The sequence below is a fragment of the Enoplosus armatus genome, chromosome 17 (assembly GCF_043641665.1).
Source record: "Enoplosus armatus isolate fEnoArm2 chromosome 17, fEnoArm2.hap1, whole genome shotgun sequence".
NCBI lineage: Eukaryota > Metazoa > Chordata > Actinopteri > Centrarchiformes > Enoplosidae > Enoplosus > Enoplosus armatus.
The window spans coordinates 16137979-16156045 of record NC_092196.1 but is presented as its reverse complement, the minus strand read 5'-3'; the positions used below and the strand labels follow the sequence as shown (position 1 = coordinate 16156045).

Sequence of the window (18067 nt, the reverse complement as noted above, 5' to 3'; positions counted from 1 at the left end):
AGCAGACATCAGAAGCTTGAAAGTGAAGTTCCAACAGTCACCCAGAGAGAAGCAGTGAGGAAAGATAATAGAGCATGCTGCTTCAGAGCAGGAATCTGCACAGCAGGTGTAAGCAATGAACCTGGATCGATGCTGGGCCAAAAGAGAACGGCTTGGGTGGGACTGGTGGCTTCTTGGTCTCTGAGGTCGGACTGCCTGTCATCTGTAAAGGAGTGCTTTTGGTGGTTGTCTCAGTGTAGAGCTGCTCTGCAGATGGATGGCCACCGATCTCTATTAAGGTGTTCTCCAGCTCACGAATAGTCTCCTCCAAGCTGTCCAGCCTCCTGTAGGTGCTGCGTCGGATATCTTCTCTTGCTAGACTGTCCACAGAGCGAGCTGACCCACTGGACTTAACAGTAGTGTTTACTGAATTCTGCTGTACCTCAGGAATCGTCTTCATTTCAGTGTTGTGCTGAAATGTCAGCACTCTATCCCCCGTTTCCATCCCTCTCCTCAGAGCCTCCACCAGAGAGCTCTGCTGGACCGACTGGAGGGTGGATTTCATTCTGGGTTTGGGCACCGGCTTGGATGACTCCAAAAGGGAATGCAGCAGCCTGTAGGCCTCCTTGACTGTTTTACCCTCTCTGAGGAGCACTAGGAGAGGCCGCTTAGTCAGCTGGACCTCAGAGACTTCTTTAGTCTGTGGTGAGATGATCAGAGTCTGCAGAGCTTCCCCCATAGTTCTGCTGAGCTCCTGGGCCTCAAGGGGAGACACAACCCTCACCTCCAGCTCTGTCAAGAGCAAGGAAACTTCCTGTTTTAATTCCACATCCTTTTTAAAACAACGCTGCTCTCGCTCTCGCTGAGGAGGACTTCCAAATGAATCCCTGTCTTTTGAAATTTGAGTCTGGTGGACGGTGTAATGACCAGTCCAATCTCGTGATGGACTCTCTTCTACAGGGTCATTTGCTAAATCTCTGACAGGATCCTCTGAGGCAGTGGGCGAAGCTGACAAACACTCTGTCAACACGATGTGGGGGACAGGAGCCAAGCGCCTTCCCTATAAATGAGGAAAGCACTTGAGGTTTAAATTTCAACACACTGGATGGGTCTTAGCTTCAGCACAATCCAACACTTGTTGCATGAGATCACTGCAAACTCAGACAATCAACCATATGACTGAAAAAAGAAAGAAAAGACTGAGCGATTCTTATCAACTTGTATGTAATGTGTGTCTTGATAATTTAAGTTGATAATTAAAGGAAGTTTAAGATAAGTCAAATCACATGCAAATACAAATGCAAAAATTGATTACAGACTGACTTGTGTGAATATTTGCGGTTGGGATTCAGCATGCGTACACATTAACAATTGGTGAGCAATAGAATCTGCTGGAGGGAGACTTTGTGGGTGGATGTGGCTGGAGGCCGAGCGGTAGATGGTGGTTTCTGTGTGCTTAGAGGGGTTAAGAGGAATAGAAACAGAGGTTTAAGAGGGTAGCAATTCACAGCACTCAGTCAGCCAGAGTGTTACCTCAGTGCCTGGGGCCTCAGAGGGCCACAGGTCCAGTCTGCAGGGGGGAACACTTTCCCTGCTGCAAGGGCTAATGGGCAGGGAAAGGGGAGGGGGCAGAGCGAGCCTGGGCGGGGCTCTCTCAAACAGCTGGGGAGCGAAAAGGGAGGTTCAAAAGCTGTCATGAATAGTAGGATAAAAACACAACAGTGACTGAACAATCAAAATGAGTTTTTGTTAACTCTGTGTTCCATCACATTTCAGGCAGGCCATCTCAAACACAGTCCAAGCAGTCATCAGGGTCCATCTGTCTGGGTGTGATCTGTGAGCCCTGGGTGATGATGTGTGTGACTGAGCAGTATGTGATCTTTGTGCCCTCCCAGTGCCAGGGGCAGAGGGACATATGGCACCTGCTGCTTGAACATGTGGTAATGATGGGGAGCATGTCTGCTTGTAAGTATGAGTGCGCACAAAAGGCAGTGGCAGATTGTGGACATAACATAGAAAATAAAAAGATTGGCGTTTTCCCACTTTTGAACAACAGCCTATTGAGCATATAATCAACATAATACTCAACCCATGTTTTAGTTTACCTCCAATTCGGCAGCAATTCTCTCCTCCTCTCCTTCCTCCTTGTCCCCAGAGGCAAGTGTGGGGGGTGTAGATGCAGGACGAGGGTTTTCGGACACGGCCCTCCTCAGTTTTACATGAGGTTTCTGGCATTCAGTCTCTTCAGATTCAGACTTCTACAATCGCCACCACAAAAAAGGCTGTTAACATACATGAAGGCAGGATCCGAAGAATATTCCTTAGGTCTACAAACCAATTAGCATCGATTATCTTCTCTTTATACGAGCAAAGTAATCTGTTGATATGTATATGATATGATTGTGTAATTAAAACATTGTCCATTTTTCAATAAATTGTTTTAATTGCACACTTTATATGATGCAGTGTTAAAACCGTATGTTTGTGAATTTTCTCTTTCTTACCTTTATACTTTTTCCAGGAATGAGGGGCTCTCCACTGCGGGTGGTTATGCCCGGAGAAGAGGGGAAACTGCGTCTAGGAGGTGGAGGAGGAGGAGACTTGGAGGGTTTCTCTGTGCGATACCGTGGTACTGTCAGCTCATCTGGAAAAGGAAGTAAGTCAGGCATCTTGAGAAAGGAGTCTTAGTTACAGTGAGTTTAGAACAAGCTATGCTGCATTTGTAGGCATTATTTTATGTGTAGTGTGTAAAACCTGCTTTAATAATAAATGCTTTGTTGAGTGACTTATTGCATTTATAAAACTAACTATCTTAAAATTAATTAATTCATGTTCTTGATCTGATGACCTGCAGGGCTTGTGAAACTATTTCAAAACTAATTGGATTAATTTAAAAATGCATGACGGTTACTCAGAGAACAAAGCTGTTTTTCTTAGGTCTCCAAAAGCTGACAATTTGAAGAGGCAAGGCTTTTGCTTTACAATGATGCATCATAATGATGCAGCCTGGAGCACTGAACTCTCCATCTCACCAGAGCCACGCCTGGATCCTCCCTCTTTCCCAGAAAGCTTGTGCTGGGGCTTGTTGGCGCGGTGCTCTTGGGTTCCTGCCACACATTGGGGGGTCTGGGAGGATGGTGTGTTGGAAGAGGGCTTGATCTGCTTGGCAGCAAAGTCCAGGTCTGGAATAGCTTTCATTAACTCAGCCTGGGTCTCCTCCAGCAATCGGTTAATGTCCTGGGCACTGTACTGGGTCAGACTGGCCCGCTTCTCCTCCCAGTCTCGCTCTGCTGCCTGTGAAGGGGAGAGACGGATCAATGTGTTGCAGTTCTGGTGTAACTATGTTGTGATGATTTGAATGACTACTTGAGTGGTGATAACAGAGAAGAAAAAGGTGAAAGACGGCAGAAATGTCTCCTACCAGTCGGACCTCCACGGACAAAGCTTTGTCAGCAGCAGCACGGCGTTCAAGCTCCTCCAGGGCTTTGCCCTTGTGGGGAACAGGAGGATAATTGTCCTTGTGAGGGCCGGACGGGTTCCCGTGGCCACGGCTGAGGCTGGTGTGGGGGCTCCAGTTGGACAGGCTGTTGCCTCCCCCAAGGTCATTGATTGTGAGTGGTGGGCTGGTGGGGATGTCAAAGTCTGAAAATTTTCGCAAGTCGTTGTGCTTTGAAGAGGGACTAGAGAAGTCCTCCTGCTTCTTCCACACCCCCTCATTCGCTTGTCTGGTAAGAAATGGAAGATGAATTCATTAATCAACTCTTTGAAATGTAACACAAACTGAAACATGAATAATCCATGACTTGAAGTGAAAACAATTGTTGCTGAATGCCAAAAACATTTGAAAAGCTTGAAACACTGTGAAGGCGCAAACCTCCACCAATAATGAATAATTCTCCAACTCTTTCTTTACCCACAAAGTAACTAAAACTAAATTTGATGAGCTCTTTTGATCGGTGAGGTTAATTAAACCAGAAAGTGAGGTGCTTTTTGGACACAAGGCTGATTAAGAGATAGACGACAGAATGCTGAAGGGCACATTTTAAAAGTCCAACTCCCCACTCACCATAAAATTGAAATGTCTTTATTCATGTGACTGAAAAGATCCTTCATCATAATGCCAAGTGGTCACATACTGGCTACTTGAATGCATCCTTCAGGACATACATTGTGATTTTAAATCATCTCTCTCTGCGAGTTTTAAGAGCTTTGGCTTGATACAATAAATGTTTAATGGCAGAAATCTGATCCGAATCAACAGCAATATCTAATCAATTTTCCCTGGTCCAAGGCCGGTCTGTCCACCACATTTTATGAAAATCCATAACGTTCTGCTGACATACAAACAAAGAGGGGTGAAAACATAATCTCTTTGGCAGAGGTACAAATGGAAAAGCATTCTAGAATTGATTACGAATGGTTTTTATGTCAGCTAATGTTGGACATATTTCACACAAGCGTCACTGTAAGGATTTATCAGACAAATGCATTTCCACCAGTATTTATAGGATTGCTTTTCCTTCTCCAAGTTTATAAAAATGTTCTTTACATTCAGCTTCTTTAATTCAACACAAATTTAACAGGGCATATAAAGCATTAAGGTACTGATGCTCTCAGTCGGAGCAGGTTCATACTTGCGCATGGTGGCGAGGGTGTCAGTTATAGTCTTGCAGCGTTTTAACAGGGCATCAAGCCTGTGTGGCTCTTCTTTCAGGAATTTGACGGCCTCCACCTCCACCCTGAGCACCACCCGCATCTTACTTTGCAGGCCTGGGAACTGATCTGCAGGAGAAAAGAAGAGGAGTAACACAGGAAGCCGTGTTCCCACAAACAAATCAATTCTACCACTCAAAGATTTTGAAAGCCTTTTGTGGAAATCAAACACAACACAACATAACTACTGTAAATGGTCAGGCAGTTTATTAAGACAATGAGCAATCTGAGGCTGATTAAATGTCTGACAGACTGACTGTGGGTGACTAAAAGATAATCAGTGCCTTGGTGAGTAATTAGTGCATTATGAACTGTCCGCCAGAGTAAAAGACTGTGTTTTCTGTTTTGTGCCTGTGCACAGAATGTGATATACGCCAGCATGACTCACTTTTCAGTTCTGTGAGTGTTTCTCCCAGCTTTCTCAGAACAGTGGCCTTCTCCTCCAGCTCCTGCACTGTCACCAGCTTGTGGTTGACAGACGACTCCTTCTGGATCTCCTCCACTGACTTCTCCAGGTCGCTGAGATGGAACAGACAGAAGGCTGAACACCAGGGATTCCTCTGCTACACTTAAATTTTACTGAATATTTATCTCAGAATTATGCTATTTGAGTTTCAGTAAAACTTCTGCCAATAAACTGTCCCTCAATCAACTGGCAGTTAGATCAACAGTTCTGGACAGCTGAACTGGAGGAGTACGAAAGTTTCATGCAACAACGGAGGTAAAAAGTGGAACGCAGAATCTGCACAAATGTGATTGTTCAGCTCTAATGTCGAGTGTGTGTCTGCTCTGGTCAGACACACAATTCTGCCTTAAATTATGTAATGAATCAAAGTTCCATGTATAATTAACCAAAATAAATTGGCCATTAGCCAGGCTGAATAACAGGCATTGATTAGCAGAGATCATCTAACAGTTCAACCAATTAGTCTGCAATCAAAATGCCTCGAATCTCAGTGAGATCAAGGAATTATTCCCACAGTGAACGTTTCCACATATGAGACAGAAAGAAGTTATCTGATTAATCTCAAGGTAGCTCTCTGCTCTGGTTTTGAAGTCACTTTAATTAGCTGCTGGACCGGCTCATACCTCAGATCTTAATAAGCATCTTGCTCTGTGCCGGGCTTAATTACAGTTACAATTTCATCCTATCACTGCGTCACCCAGTGAGTCATCTAATTATAAAACAGATATGAACTGTCATGTTTGAAGCGATTAGGAAATACGTGATAACAACTCATCTTAACCCAATAACTGTCAACTAATATATGCAATACACTGCTTCTTTTAATTACTAATGTTTGCATAATTATTGATTAAAAATGAACTGAGAAGTTGGGGGATTTCAACAACCATGTACTGTTCTACAATCACTGTCACTTAATATTAAGTCTTATACTGTCACTGACTGGAGCTGCTGGATGATGAGCTCCTCCTCGTTGAGGTACTTGAGTCTCTCCTCCTCCACTAGGAGACGCTGTCTCTGCAGAGGGTCCTCCTGCTTCCTCAGGGCGTCTGCCACGCGCACGTTCAGCTCCGCTTCTGTCCGCTTCAACAGAGTTCGCACCGAATCCTGGTTCTCCAGCTGCACACACACACACACACACACACACACACACACACACACACACATTACAGATAACATGTAATGCTCTTACTTCAGCAGGGCATGTTGTACACTCAGCGGGTATTTGGAGATTAATTGTATCAATGTTAGCCTCACTAGCCTCACGAGAATAGCGTGCTGAAGTTGTAAAATCTACCATTGCTGAATGACAACGGGCCAACGATTAGGAAACTTGCAGCTTTTCAAAGCAGACCTCAGTGATTTCCAGCAACTGCATATTTTCTTGTCCTTGAGAGGCTGTGGCCTCTTGTTTTACTGTACAACCTTCTCTACCTTGTTAAGCCAGAAGATCATTTTGCTCTAACCTTGACTGCCTATGTCTTTTTCAGTCATTGCTTATGAGTTTTTAGCCTGCTAGATGCAGCAAGTTGTACCCTCTGTGGTGTGTGTGTTTGTGTGGATCAGCGCATGCATATAATATTTCCCCCTAACACAGAGAGCCGTGATGCCCTGAGGAGAACGAAGGATGTCCATGACAGAAGCACTGAGCGTGAACTCAACTCTCTCTCAGTGTTATGAATGGAATATTCTACAGGACTACTGCATGTAATACAACTCCCTGAGATGAAAGCACCTGGTAAGCAAGAAAAATTAATAATTGATCAGCCTTATGTTCCAGGAAGTGAAGACAACAATATCACTAACATTTAAAATTGCCCAGTATTCTCCATTACACTGAGAATAATGATGACACAGACGCAGCAGGCTGAACACAGGGAACATGATAACATATTTAAAATATATTAATATATCCAAAAATATATATTTTTAGATTGTTTTTTATCGTGCAGCACTGTGCTCCCTCTCTCCCACTTGCCTGTCTCTCCTACCCGCTCCCCTCTGTATAATTCATGAGCCACATGTAAAATTGAAGCTGCTGGCCATCGCCATGGGCAACAATGCGGGTCCAGGTGCGGAGGTCACACTTGGGCACACATTCAGGTAAACAGCAAACTGTCCTCTCTGGGTACAGCACAGCCTCGGCTGTTTGGCTCTCTGTCTCACTGTTTAGCCAGTTCAAGAAGCCCTTGTGACTGCTGTCAGGGAACAAATAAAAGCACTGCATGTCTATCATCTGTCACTCCCATTACTCCTTCTTTCTCTTTTTCCCTGCAAGAGACTTGAATCCTCTCCTCTGCCACTGAAAGCATTTAACTCATCATCTCTTCCTGACTCCTCCTATAGTAAACATGGCACCGCTTGCAGCAGAGATAAATGGAATAAATGAAGACCTCATCTCCACATTTCTGCAAATCCTTCCTTATGGCATTTCATCTGATTCTGCATCCATCACGACATTCTGTATCTCTGTAGAATACCACGCATTGTGAACTGAGCTTTTTACCTTTCACACATTATTAATCCTCAAAAGATACAATGCCCTCAATGTGTCATGCAGTGCAGCTATGTGGACCTGTTGGTGTTATTTACTGTAGATACAGTATTGCAGTGAAGATCAAATAAACATCAAAGCCACTGCTCCTGCATACGTGTGTGATTAACTCTGGATAAGCCACTGAACACACTGTCAACACTTTTTATAGGGACGACTAGTGCTGGTAGAAAGTAGCTAATGACTCACAGTTAATGCTCACAAGTCTGTGGATTATACAGATTAATTATTGTTTCTGCGAAGACACGCTGCTGTTGCATATTATAAATGTACCTTTTCAATGCTTTGAGCACCACAAACAAAACTCCATGTACAAATATACCACAAGAGGGCATTTATAATATCTCCAATCAGAGATAAGTTGTATGTTGGGTATTCATATTTATCTGTTATGTTCTGCTGCTCATTTTGTGATATAGACTTGGAAGTGAGCGATGCCTTTTTGATTATATGAACTTGAGTGTTCAAAAAAGGGAACAAAGGATCATGGGATATGGGAGGGGTAGAAGTGTCCATGTAGATTATATGCAATTGATATGTAAATCTATATTTCCTTATATTTCACCAGTGTAAAAACACAAAGACTGGCGTTTTAGCTGCTGTACATGACTGCGTTTACACACACCAAAGAAGGAACATCAGATAAATGGGTTTTCTCGATGGATATACTATATACCTGTGTCTTGCGTAGCTGGGTGAGCTGTTTGCGCAGGTCGGTGGCATTTTGCTGCAGGCCGTGCAGGTGGAGCTGCATCTGCAAGCGGCCGACGCTGTTCAACTGGGTTGTGTTAGAAGGTGGCGGCGGCATCAGAGCTAGAGGTGCCGATGGTGTATGAGCTGCCAATCACAGAGCAGGACATGGAGGGTCAGCAGGAAGTCATTGGGAAACAAATTGGTTAGTTTGCTGGGTTTTGCTCCGGTGAGATTTTCAGTCAGCCAGCATGACACACTGTACAAACAGTAACACACACACACACACACACACACACACACACACACACAGCATTAAGGCCCAAAGAAATGTACATATATAGAAAATCTGGGCACACACACACGTGGAACAAATACAGTGTGTGAATGCAAAAAAAGCGCCATATTCACAAAACTCTAATAGTCCACTGGGAGAAACGTGAGCTCATGCTATTAGTAACCCATATAGAAGTGCAATTAGTCTGTTCAGAAGTGACACACAGGGGGATAACCATGCTCTTATCTTAACACAGGGCTTTGTGAGTATGGCCATTGATTCCCCAGCTATTCTCACACACACATAGGCCTCCTGAACACACACACACTCTCATACACATTTACAAAAGAGTGCCTAGTCTGTGACAAAACAACCTTCTGAAATTCCCAAAGGAAAAACCAAGCAGAAATTCAAAAAGTAGAGACAAAAACAAGATGAGGGGAGTCTGCACTCCGGGAAACCAACCAGGAAGAAAACGTGAGGATACACCGCCAGCTACCCAGCAACAGCACACATCCATACAGAGAGCAGAGAGCCAGGAGAGATGTCTGATAGGAGAAATAAAAAGGGTGATAGAGTAGGAGATGGCAACTACCTTTCTGCTTCAGCCGTCCAGCTGGAATATAGAAAGAGTGAGCCAGTTACCGAGAAATTAATGAGAGGTTGATAAGAGAGACAAAGAGGGAGAGGAAAGGCTGAAAAGTTCAGTTTTTACAGAATGATGATCCTGGAGAGCATTTTTATTGACTGCAGCAGAGAAAATGACTCAGGTGATGGCTTAGTCTTTTGGCAGTGTATCAATTTGTGAGGACGCTTCAAAGACAACTGAGTCCTTGCACAGGTCCTGTGAAGGTCTGGCCACAGAAAAGGTTTGTTTGTGCGAAAACGGGGCTACAAAATTATGGACCGGGGAGAAAAAAGGATGGAAACAGGGATGAGAGGGATAAAAGAAAAGCAGGAAGATAAAGGGATTTATTCAGTATGTACAGGCTACACAAATTCTGAATTCCATGCAGAAAAATATTTGTTTTTTATAGTAGATAGATATATAAATAGATATTTTGAGCAATACACTTAAAATTCAATCTCTGTGCATCCAGTGCAGAGAAAAGTGAAAAAAATAAACCTTCGAAATACTTCAAAGCTGTCTGTCTTATTACCTCATGGAGAAGGTTGTGTTAACGGTCTTGTATGTTTGTTTAACACCTCCAACAGCTCCAAGCTGTTAAAGGGTATATTTTTTCGCTTTTGACAGAGCTTCGCAAGCATTTCCCCCCCCCTGCTTCCTTTATTTGTGCTTATTGAAGCTACATTACATTATATTACAGTAGATTTTTTTAGCTGATGCTTACTTCTCCGTACTGGAAACATTTCTCAAATTACTACAACAATTCTATGAGGCGGATTTGTGCATTTCTGTGTAAGTACATCGAGAGCAACGAAAAACCGGAGTCAAATTCCTTGTATGTGTACACGTACTTGGCCAATAAAGCTGATTCTGATTCTGAGCAGTCATCATGTATTTAGCAGTGTTTTTAAATGGTGAATGAGTCATTTGGAATGAAACTCTTCAACTTCAGTAGCTGGAGAAAGACAAAGATAGTGAAAGAGAAACAGAAAAGGAGAAAGAGATGAATGTGGTAGAAATCTTCCTCAGAGAGTGTTTCACAGGTAACCTGTTTGGTTCGGTTAAAACAAACTTGTTTCGTTTGGGCTGGTGTGAAAGCTGTCAACCAGACTAAGAACATAAATATACTCAAAAGAAGCTTTATTAAGTGCTGCATGACTGCGTGCTGTGTGTCAACCACCAGCATATGATTTCGCCAAGCAAGTCCTGATGATGTGCTGATGATGCAGGGTGACAGTCGCCAAAACTGTCCAATCAATGAGTTACCTGTCAGTCTGTATTACTATACTGTAACAGCTCTAAGTTCGTTAAAAGTCAGTGTGAACACGAACTGGACCAGAACTAAAAGGCAAAGATGTATGATTTTTTTCTCCTGGTTCAGGCCAAATGAGCAACTCCACAACTTTTAACTGAACCAACCAGGTGATAAAGACTGCATCCTCCAGGACTGATGACATGTTGTCCTCCCTCTCATTAGATACATTTGTCATAAACCAGGAGGTCACCATCATTGCTTGTGTGTCCATTATCCTCTATAAATCCCGGTGCATTGTTTTCAGGAAAATAAATCTGCAAAATCATTTTTAAACAGCACAAGGGTGTTAGTGCGAGTGAGTAAGGGATCGGTACACGGGTCACAATTACGCTGCTGTACTCACTTCCAGTGGCGGAGCCGTCGCTGTTGGTTTCGGTCTTCTCGCTGGAAGAGAAAGGTAATGGCCGTGAGAACTCCGTCCCTTGGTCCGGAGGGCAGCCCGCCATCATGCAGAGACGCAGCAGGCCGCATCTGAGGATCAACGGCCACAGGGCAAGGCAATTACAGTGCTAACGCCAACAGCACTACTGCTGGACACTATCAGACTGATTACATTAACAAGTTATCTTGTTAATGAGCCCCTATTGTGTTAATGAGGGTGAAGTGCCATGATAACACGGAACTAAATGAGGAACTCTGAAAAACCATCTTACACATCTCTATGTATCAATGCATAAATCAATAGCACTGTGCCCCGCAGCTAATGTCTAGTGCTCTGTACTACACAAAGTAACGTACCACTTCACTGCTATGGAGCTGATAATGGCTCTGATAATAGCCTGCTGCTGTTCTTGTCAATAATGCTGCCTATGTGTCTGAGCTGAAGCTGTACCTGTGAGTTTTAGAGGGTTAATGGGGTATAATGGAGAGTCTTACGTGCTGTCACTGTCTGGTGCTCTGGTCAGCACACTCTGGACCAGGCCAGTAAGGCTGGCTATCTGCTTCTCCATCGCCTCCATACGCTCCAGACGATGATCCCTGTACAAGTAAATGCCACAGATGTATCATCAAATGATGAACACATTAAGGCAGTTGAACACTTGGATTACATGACTTTTTTTTTGCAGTATAAATGTACAAAATAAGTAAACAATAGAGAAAAATGCTTTTCAGGACCTTCTTAAACAACATACCTTAATGAAATTCACCACACAGACTCGTACTGACCTGCTGATGTCAGAATCTTGTCCAGACATTGAAGAACCAAAGCCAGGTGTGGCCCTGCCACCCTCCCCAGGCCCGGCTGTCAGACACAGAGGCTCTGAACTGGAGCTGGGCCTCGACTTCGGGCTCTCCACAAACACAGAGGAGGAGGCCGAGTCCTTGCGGAAGGTCTGCCTGACAGGTGAGGCTCTGCTGGGTGAGCTGGAATATGAGTCCCTGTCCCTCAGCTGCATGTCAGGGATCTTCTGCGGGGATGAGGGCGGCATGCGAAAACCCATGCCCAGTGTGGCTGAGGAGTATGTGTCAGAGTAGAGCGAACCTCCAGGCTTGTAGAGGGAGTCCTCCAGGTCCCCCTGAAGAGCAGCAGCTGAGTAGGTGCTGAGTGAGCGCACAGAGCCACGGCGGTACAGGCCACCGGAAACAGGGAAGCTAAAGGGGTCTCCGATGGCAGCTAATGACTGGGTGGAGGCGATGCTGAGGCGGCCCTCGTGCATCAGGCTGTAGGGATCTGCATACAGCGACTCGTTCTTCATCAGTGCCATGTTTTTTGCAGAAACTTCTTCATCAGGCTTGACATCACGGCGCTCCAGGATGGCGCTGGGCGAGGGAGACAGGCCTGCGTTGGCAGGGTGGCCAGCTGAGGGATGGTGGGGATGCCTGGGCTGTTCATGCTGAGAATGGGACCCGGTGAAGGATGGAGGACGGCCCCCGCTGTAGGAGAGGCGTGAGCGGGATGGAGAGCCAGAGGACGCTGAGGCCGTAGAGGAGGGGAGGGTGTTGAGGCGGCGAGTTGGGGAGGAGTCGCGAGAGGAGTACACCATCTCCCTCTGAAATGAACAAGCAGGGATGAGGGTTACCATGGAGACCTACGGATGAGAGCACTGTGTTTCCCATGTGTCAGTTTGACATGAAGACGACTGAGATCTGAGTGACACCAGACAGGCTGTCACAGTCTGCAGATGCCAAAAGAAGATGAATTTCTCTAAAGACCAATTATTCGTCCAATTGCAGAATTTAGTCTCTAAAAATGTTCTTGATGGCTGATTGTTTTATCTTTTTTTTAATGAGGCCAATAACAGAAAGAAAGAAAAGGTCACACATCCCTAATTCCAACACTGTTGTCCTGTATTCCTTTTCCATCTCCTATCCGCAACTTATTGGCTTATCATTACTTTACTACAAGCGGGTGCTCAGTACAATCTCAAATCAAATCTGAACATATGTATTTATTCTATTTAGTACAGTGGTGATGCAGTAGACAAACATTTCAACCAACATTTTCCACACAGTTTTGATTTTCCTCTACCTGCCTTTTCTTTGTAGAGCATCATAACATTGTTAAACAAGCCGCAATGCTTTTTTCAACCCACTTCTGCCTCTGTTTTCCACCCATTGCGATCTTTCTCATTTCTGCAGCTTTCAAAAGCTAAATACTCTGTTTTCCCTTGTCACATCACTACTTTAGTTGCTTAACTCATCCCTGTTTTTCTTCTTTTCATTGGCTTCTCAGCATCCTAGCTAACCTTGTCATGCGGCACAATGTAATACATAGAAAATACTGGAGCGTGACAAAGTAATTGTGCTGCTGAGCATTTATGCCCACGGACAAATTCATATACATAGTGTATATTCACACAGCTATATGAGGTGGTCTGGTTTGCACAAACTGTATGGACACAGGCCCAAGTTGCTCCACAAGACAGTGCCATAAAACACAACATGCACCGGAGCAAATGAATGGCAAAATGCTTGTTAAGATGCAGCTATAAAGAAGAGCTGCACAGTGCATCTTACTGTGAAAGATGATGGGCAACTTTGGCGATTCTTGGTTTTGCCCAATAAAAGTGTTGCTTATCAAACTCAGTTTGAGGGTGTATTAAATGTATATGTGCAGTTTATAGGTGCTGGTCAGCTGTCTCTTTACCTTTTCTGTTTCTTATGTGTATTCACAGGCATAAACAAGCACATAAGCATGCACAAACACACACACACATAAAACCTAAAGCACAGTTCATGCACACACAATATACACAGGCATTACTGTCATTTTTCTCTGCCTGTTTGCATGGTAATAGAAGTTGTATTCTCAGTATTGTGTGAATAATGCAGATGGTAAGCAGGGTTTTGTATAAAATAATTAAAAAAAAGGTCTCCCTCTGGCTTCCTTGATCTTCACTGAAGCAGAAATAGCTTCGGATGTGAAAATATGCTCATTTCACAGAGGAACATTGTTCTCTGGTGTCTGCACAGCAACAGATGGCCTACTTGAAGATAAGAAAATACATTTCCAGGAGGAATACCTGTTAAATTACTAACCCACATACTCTGCAACAGCCTGTCAAAGTTACCATGAAATATAAAAAACACTATTAACTTGCCACAGAAGCACACAGCTCCTCTTTATGTAGAGGCACAAAATAGTAGCGGTTCTCACTGACGGCTCAGTTGTTAAACATCAGACTAGCAAGAGATCAGACAGCAAGTTTTTGCCCTCTTCACCTCCCCACTCCCCCTGCTCCCTTCTCCTCACCCTCAGGTCTCCGTTTGCCAGGTGCGCAGCAGCAGGGTAGGAAGCGTAGATGGGCTCTTTGCGGTAAATCTTGATGATGCTGCGGTCCTGGATGTCCCGGACATCCTCCAGCTCATAGAAGACGTTTCGGGCCTCGTCCTTGATCAAGATGGCCGTGTTGGGTGACTTCAGCATACCTGCTGTCAACTTCTGAGGGAACATGTGCACGATGAGAGCATGCAGCGTGTCCAGGCTGCTCAGCTCGTGGGTGATGTGCACCCGGCGCGTCTCATCTCCGTACTGCAGGAACAGCACGCCTAAAAGAGAGTGATGAGGGAGAGACAGTTGAGTCAGAGGGCAACAGCTTTAGTGGATGGAAAGAGTAACTAGCAAAGCAAATCTTGTAGCATTTTTTGCCATTTTGATCAAAATGTTCTGCCTTTTTTTGGGATATAAATCCAGATAATGATTTTTATCATCAGATATCAGCATGAATAATCACTGACAGAGTAAACACCAGTTATTTCTTTCTGAATGTGAGGATAGGACTGTGGTAGCTGTGGTAGCTGAGAATTCACAGCTAAGGTGCAAAGATGTAGGGTTGGATTTTTACTACTACACAAAAATAGCCCCACTTCATGGAAAACTTTGTCAGATGCTGCAACCCTTGATTTTATAGGTAAAGATGAGTCTGACGCCTGACTAACCTGAATATTCATCTTCATACACCGTGGGACAAACAAAAAGAACAAACAAAGCAAAGAAAGACCAGTGATTAAAAGTCAATCAAAATAAGTGAGATATTGCAGACGAGTTGGGGAGAGAAGAAAACAAAGAGAGTGGTTAGTAAAGAAAGTACAAGAAGAGGAGAGACTGGCAGCTTCACTGTTCTACTTCTGTCTGAACTCATCAGTCACTGCCACTTTAGTTTTACAGCCACTTTTTTTTATCTCACTGTACCTGATGTAACACCACACCTGGGTCTTTTTGAGTTTGGACAAGCCTCACACTAATCCTCTCTACACTCCCAAGGCCCTTTCATAGTAAACCTGTCCTCGACTCTGCTGTTTACTCTTGCAGTTGCACAAATGCCCTCAGTCGTGTATGATTAACACAGGCGTGCAGTATTACAGTCAAATAAACAGTCACCAAAATAAAACAAAAAACATGCTAACTAAATAGTATGCTATAATAATTCCATACTTAATATAATACACTATACTTTCAAGCTAATAGTACACCTACACAGACGTCATGGAACAAAGTTCCCTCACACATTGTGTGTGAATATATTCACTGACAAAAAGATCAACTTGTTATAAGTTCTCTAACCATTTCAGAAAGTTCTTTGTCGCAGAGCAATTAGAATAAACTAAAACTGTTACGGTAAATGAGGTGAGAGTGTAACACTTCCTCCCATTCTCTGTAAGCACAGTGGTTCACATCACCAGCTACATGAGGTAAACAGACAGCTGAAAGTCTGCCTCCAGTCCGATCAGCATGTTGTGACAGAGCCTGCCAACAGTGCTTCAAATCTTAACCTGGAGATCGTAGCTTATTCTGGCTGGCAGAGCGGGACAGCGGCAGGCTCTGACGAAATCGGTTCATCCGGTTGAACCCGAGGGGGATGTCGGCTTCTGACATGGTCTCCAAGGATTCAGCGGAGGCAAAGGAGAGCTTGGCGGCCTGGTCGGCAAGCCCAGACTGGGTAGACTGGGAATGCCGTGGGCTGCGGCTCTGCAAGAGGAGAGGACACATAGAAACACACAATCATTTACTGAGAGGTGAAATCAAGGCGGAGAGAATGGATTGGACGGGGCAGATGGAGTAAGACCAACTGGAAAAGAGAGAGTGAGGACACAATGAAACATCACACAATGAACCACATAACAAGATTAACAAGACCTTGACAATGGTTTAGCTACCAGCCATTCACTAAGAATTTACTAGCGTCACAGTATCAGACATCAGTTGAAAGACACAATATAGTTGTTCTCGAATGGCACAGCACTCCAGGGCATCAGCCTTCATGAATCACCTATGGTGGGTAAGGAGCAAAATTAAGCCGGAAATTGTGCTCCAGCTTAGCATAAGTTATGTCATGTTTGCTCGACTCTGCTCACCTCCTACAAGCCCTAATCCAAACTCTAGTCCCTGTGCTGCTACGAACTTTAAACGAGTGCTTGTGGGATGGGAGGAGAAGCTCATGCAAATCCTGGGCTGTCACTGTGGGTTTATCCTGCCGGCCTATGCCCAGGCGTCTCTCACTGAAAGACTGTTACTGCAGCTGGGGCTGAGCTCACTGAACTGGCTCTCTGATCCCCCACCGCTGTAGCGTCTCCTCCAGCTCAGAGGGCTGCTGTAATGAGCTCCCAGAATGCTGTCTGCTGACTGTTTGGATGGCAGAGGCAGACACATCCTTAGCCACAGTACAGTAGCTGTGGCTGTCTCCTCTTCCTTGCACCATGAACACAACAGTCCCCCCTCTTCCCTCTCTGCCTGAGTCAAACTGCAGCATGGATCTACTGTGGCTTTCATTAATGTAGCATTTAATTAATGTGAGAGTCTGACAGAAGCTACACAGAGGGCCATCTCTGTGCTCATTGACTCTCAGCAGAACTACGCAGAACATACTCATTCCTCCATTTATGATTTTGTTAATTGGGCAATAAGACAGGAGGCCACACTGCACAGTAAACTAGGGCTGCAACAAGAGATTACTTTCATAAAGATTTTTTCAATTAATTCGTTAATTAATAATCACAAAATGTAAAATAAATTGTAAAATAAATAAATCCGATCTAATCTTCCCAGAACCCAAGTAGGCATCTTCAAATTGCTTGTTTTGTCTGACCAACAGTCCAAAAAGCAAAGTTATTCAGTTTACAATTATATAAATCAGAGTAAAGCAGCAAAGCATCACACTGGACAAACTGAAACTTGCAAATTATTATTATTTTTTTGGCTCTAGGGATGGCAATCTCAGTCTGTCGGTCAGTCCACCACTTTGGTCCAGACTGAAAAACAACTTTTAGATTGGATTACCATGACATTTTGAGACATTCATGGTTCAATTTGTCCAATACTTTGGTTCATAACTAAATACCTGAAAAACTTATAACATTCCCATTAGCCTCAGCGTGTTAGCATGCTAAATAGCTAAACTAAGATTGTGACCATAGTAAATATTATACCTGCTTGCCAGCATGCTCAGCTGTGCCTAAGAGCCTCACAGAGGCACTAGCTTCAAGCTCTAAGTCTTGCTTAATGAACAGATTAACCAATTAATCGTCTAAATCACTGTCGCTGATTAAACTTCGGTCAATCAATTAAATCGACTAATTTTTGCTGCACTACAGTAAACTAAACTAAATGGTCCGTAGCAACATAACTACTACTATCGTTGGTGATTTGTTCTTTAAATTACCTGCTTTGCTATCATATGTATGTTTACACGGCGAGTTAGAAACCCCCATCAAGACTGAGAAGCGAAATAATCCTTTTTATAATGTGCGCTCCTTCTGTCACTATCATACATAATTCAGTCACATGCACCCACACACACATACACAGGATGATAGTGGTGGTGTCCAGTGATAGTGGTGGCAGACAGTGTCTGAGCACGCAGAGGGACGCTAACAGATAACCCCCACCATGTTTTCTAATAGGGTCATTTATCTAAACTGTGACCACACTGAACAAAAACACAGCCAACGGCACCACAGAGGAGCACATACTGCAGTGTGTCATATTCTGGGCAGCTACAGTGTGA

At 44.0% G+C, this 18067-nt stretch overlaps 1 protein-coding gene across 1 annotated transcript in view; it reads right to left on the bottom strand.

The window, feature by feature from the left end:
- srcin1a (SRC kinase signaling inhibitor 1a) overlaps positions 1-18067 on the bottom strand; it is a 55052-nt gene that overhangs the window by 7946 nt on the left and 29039 nt on the right. The window contains 17 exon segments of the mRNA XM_070922985.1: positions 122-1039; positions 1513-1641; positions 2085-2237; positions 2484-2623; positions 3012-3273; positions 3401-3704; positions 4614-4761; positions 5081-5211; positions 6102-6277; positions 8389-8549; positions 9275-9295; positions 10966-11093; positions 11499-11600; positions 11790-12613; positions 14317-14612; positions 15003-15014; positions 15837-16032. Of these exon segments, the coding sequence (XP_070779086.1) occupies positions 122-1039; positions 1513-1641; positions 2085-2237; positions 2484-2623; positions 3012-3273; positions 3401-3704; positions 4614-4761; positions 5081-5211; positions 6102-6277; positions 8389-8549; positions 9275-9295; positions 10966-11093; positions 11499-11600; positions 11790-12613; positions 14317-14612; positions 15003-15014; positions 15837-16032 (4101 nt within the window).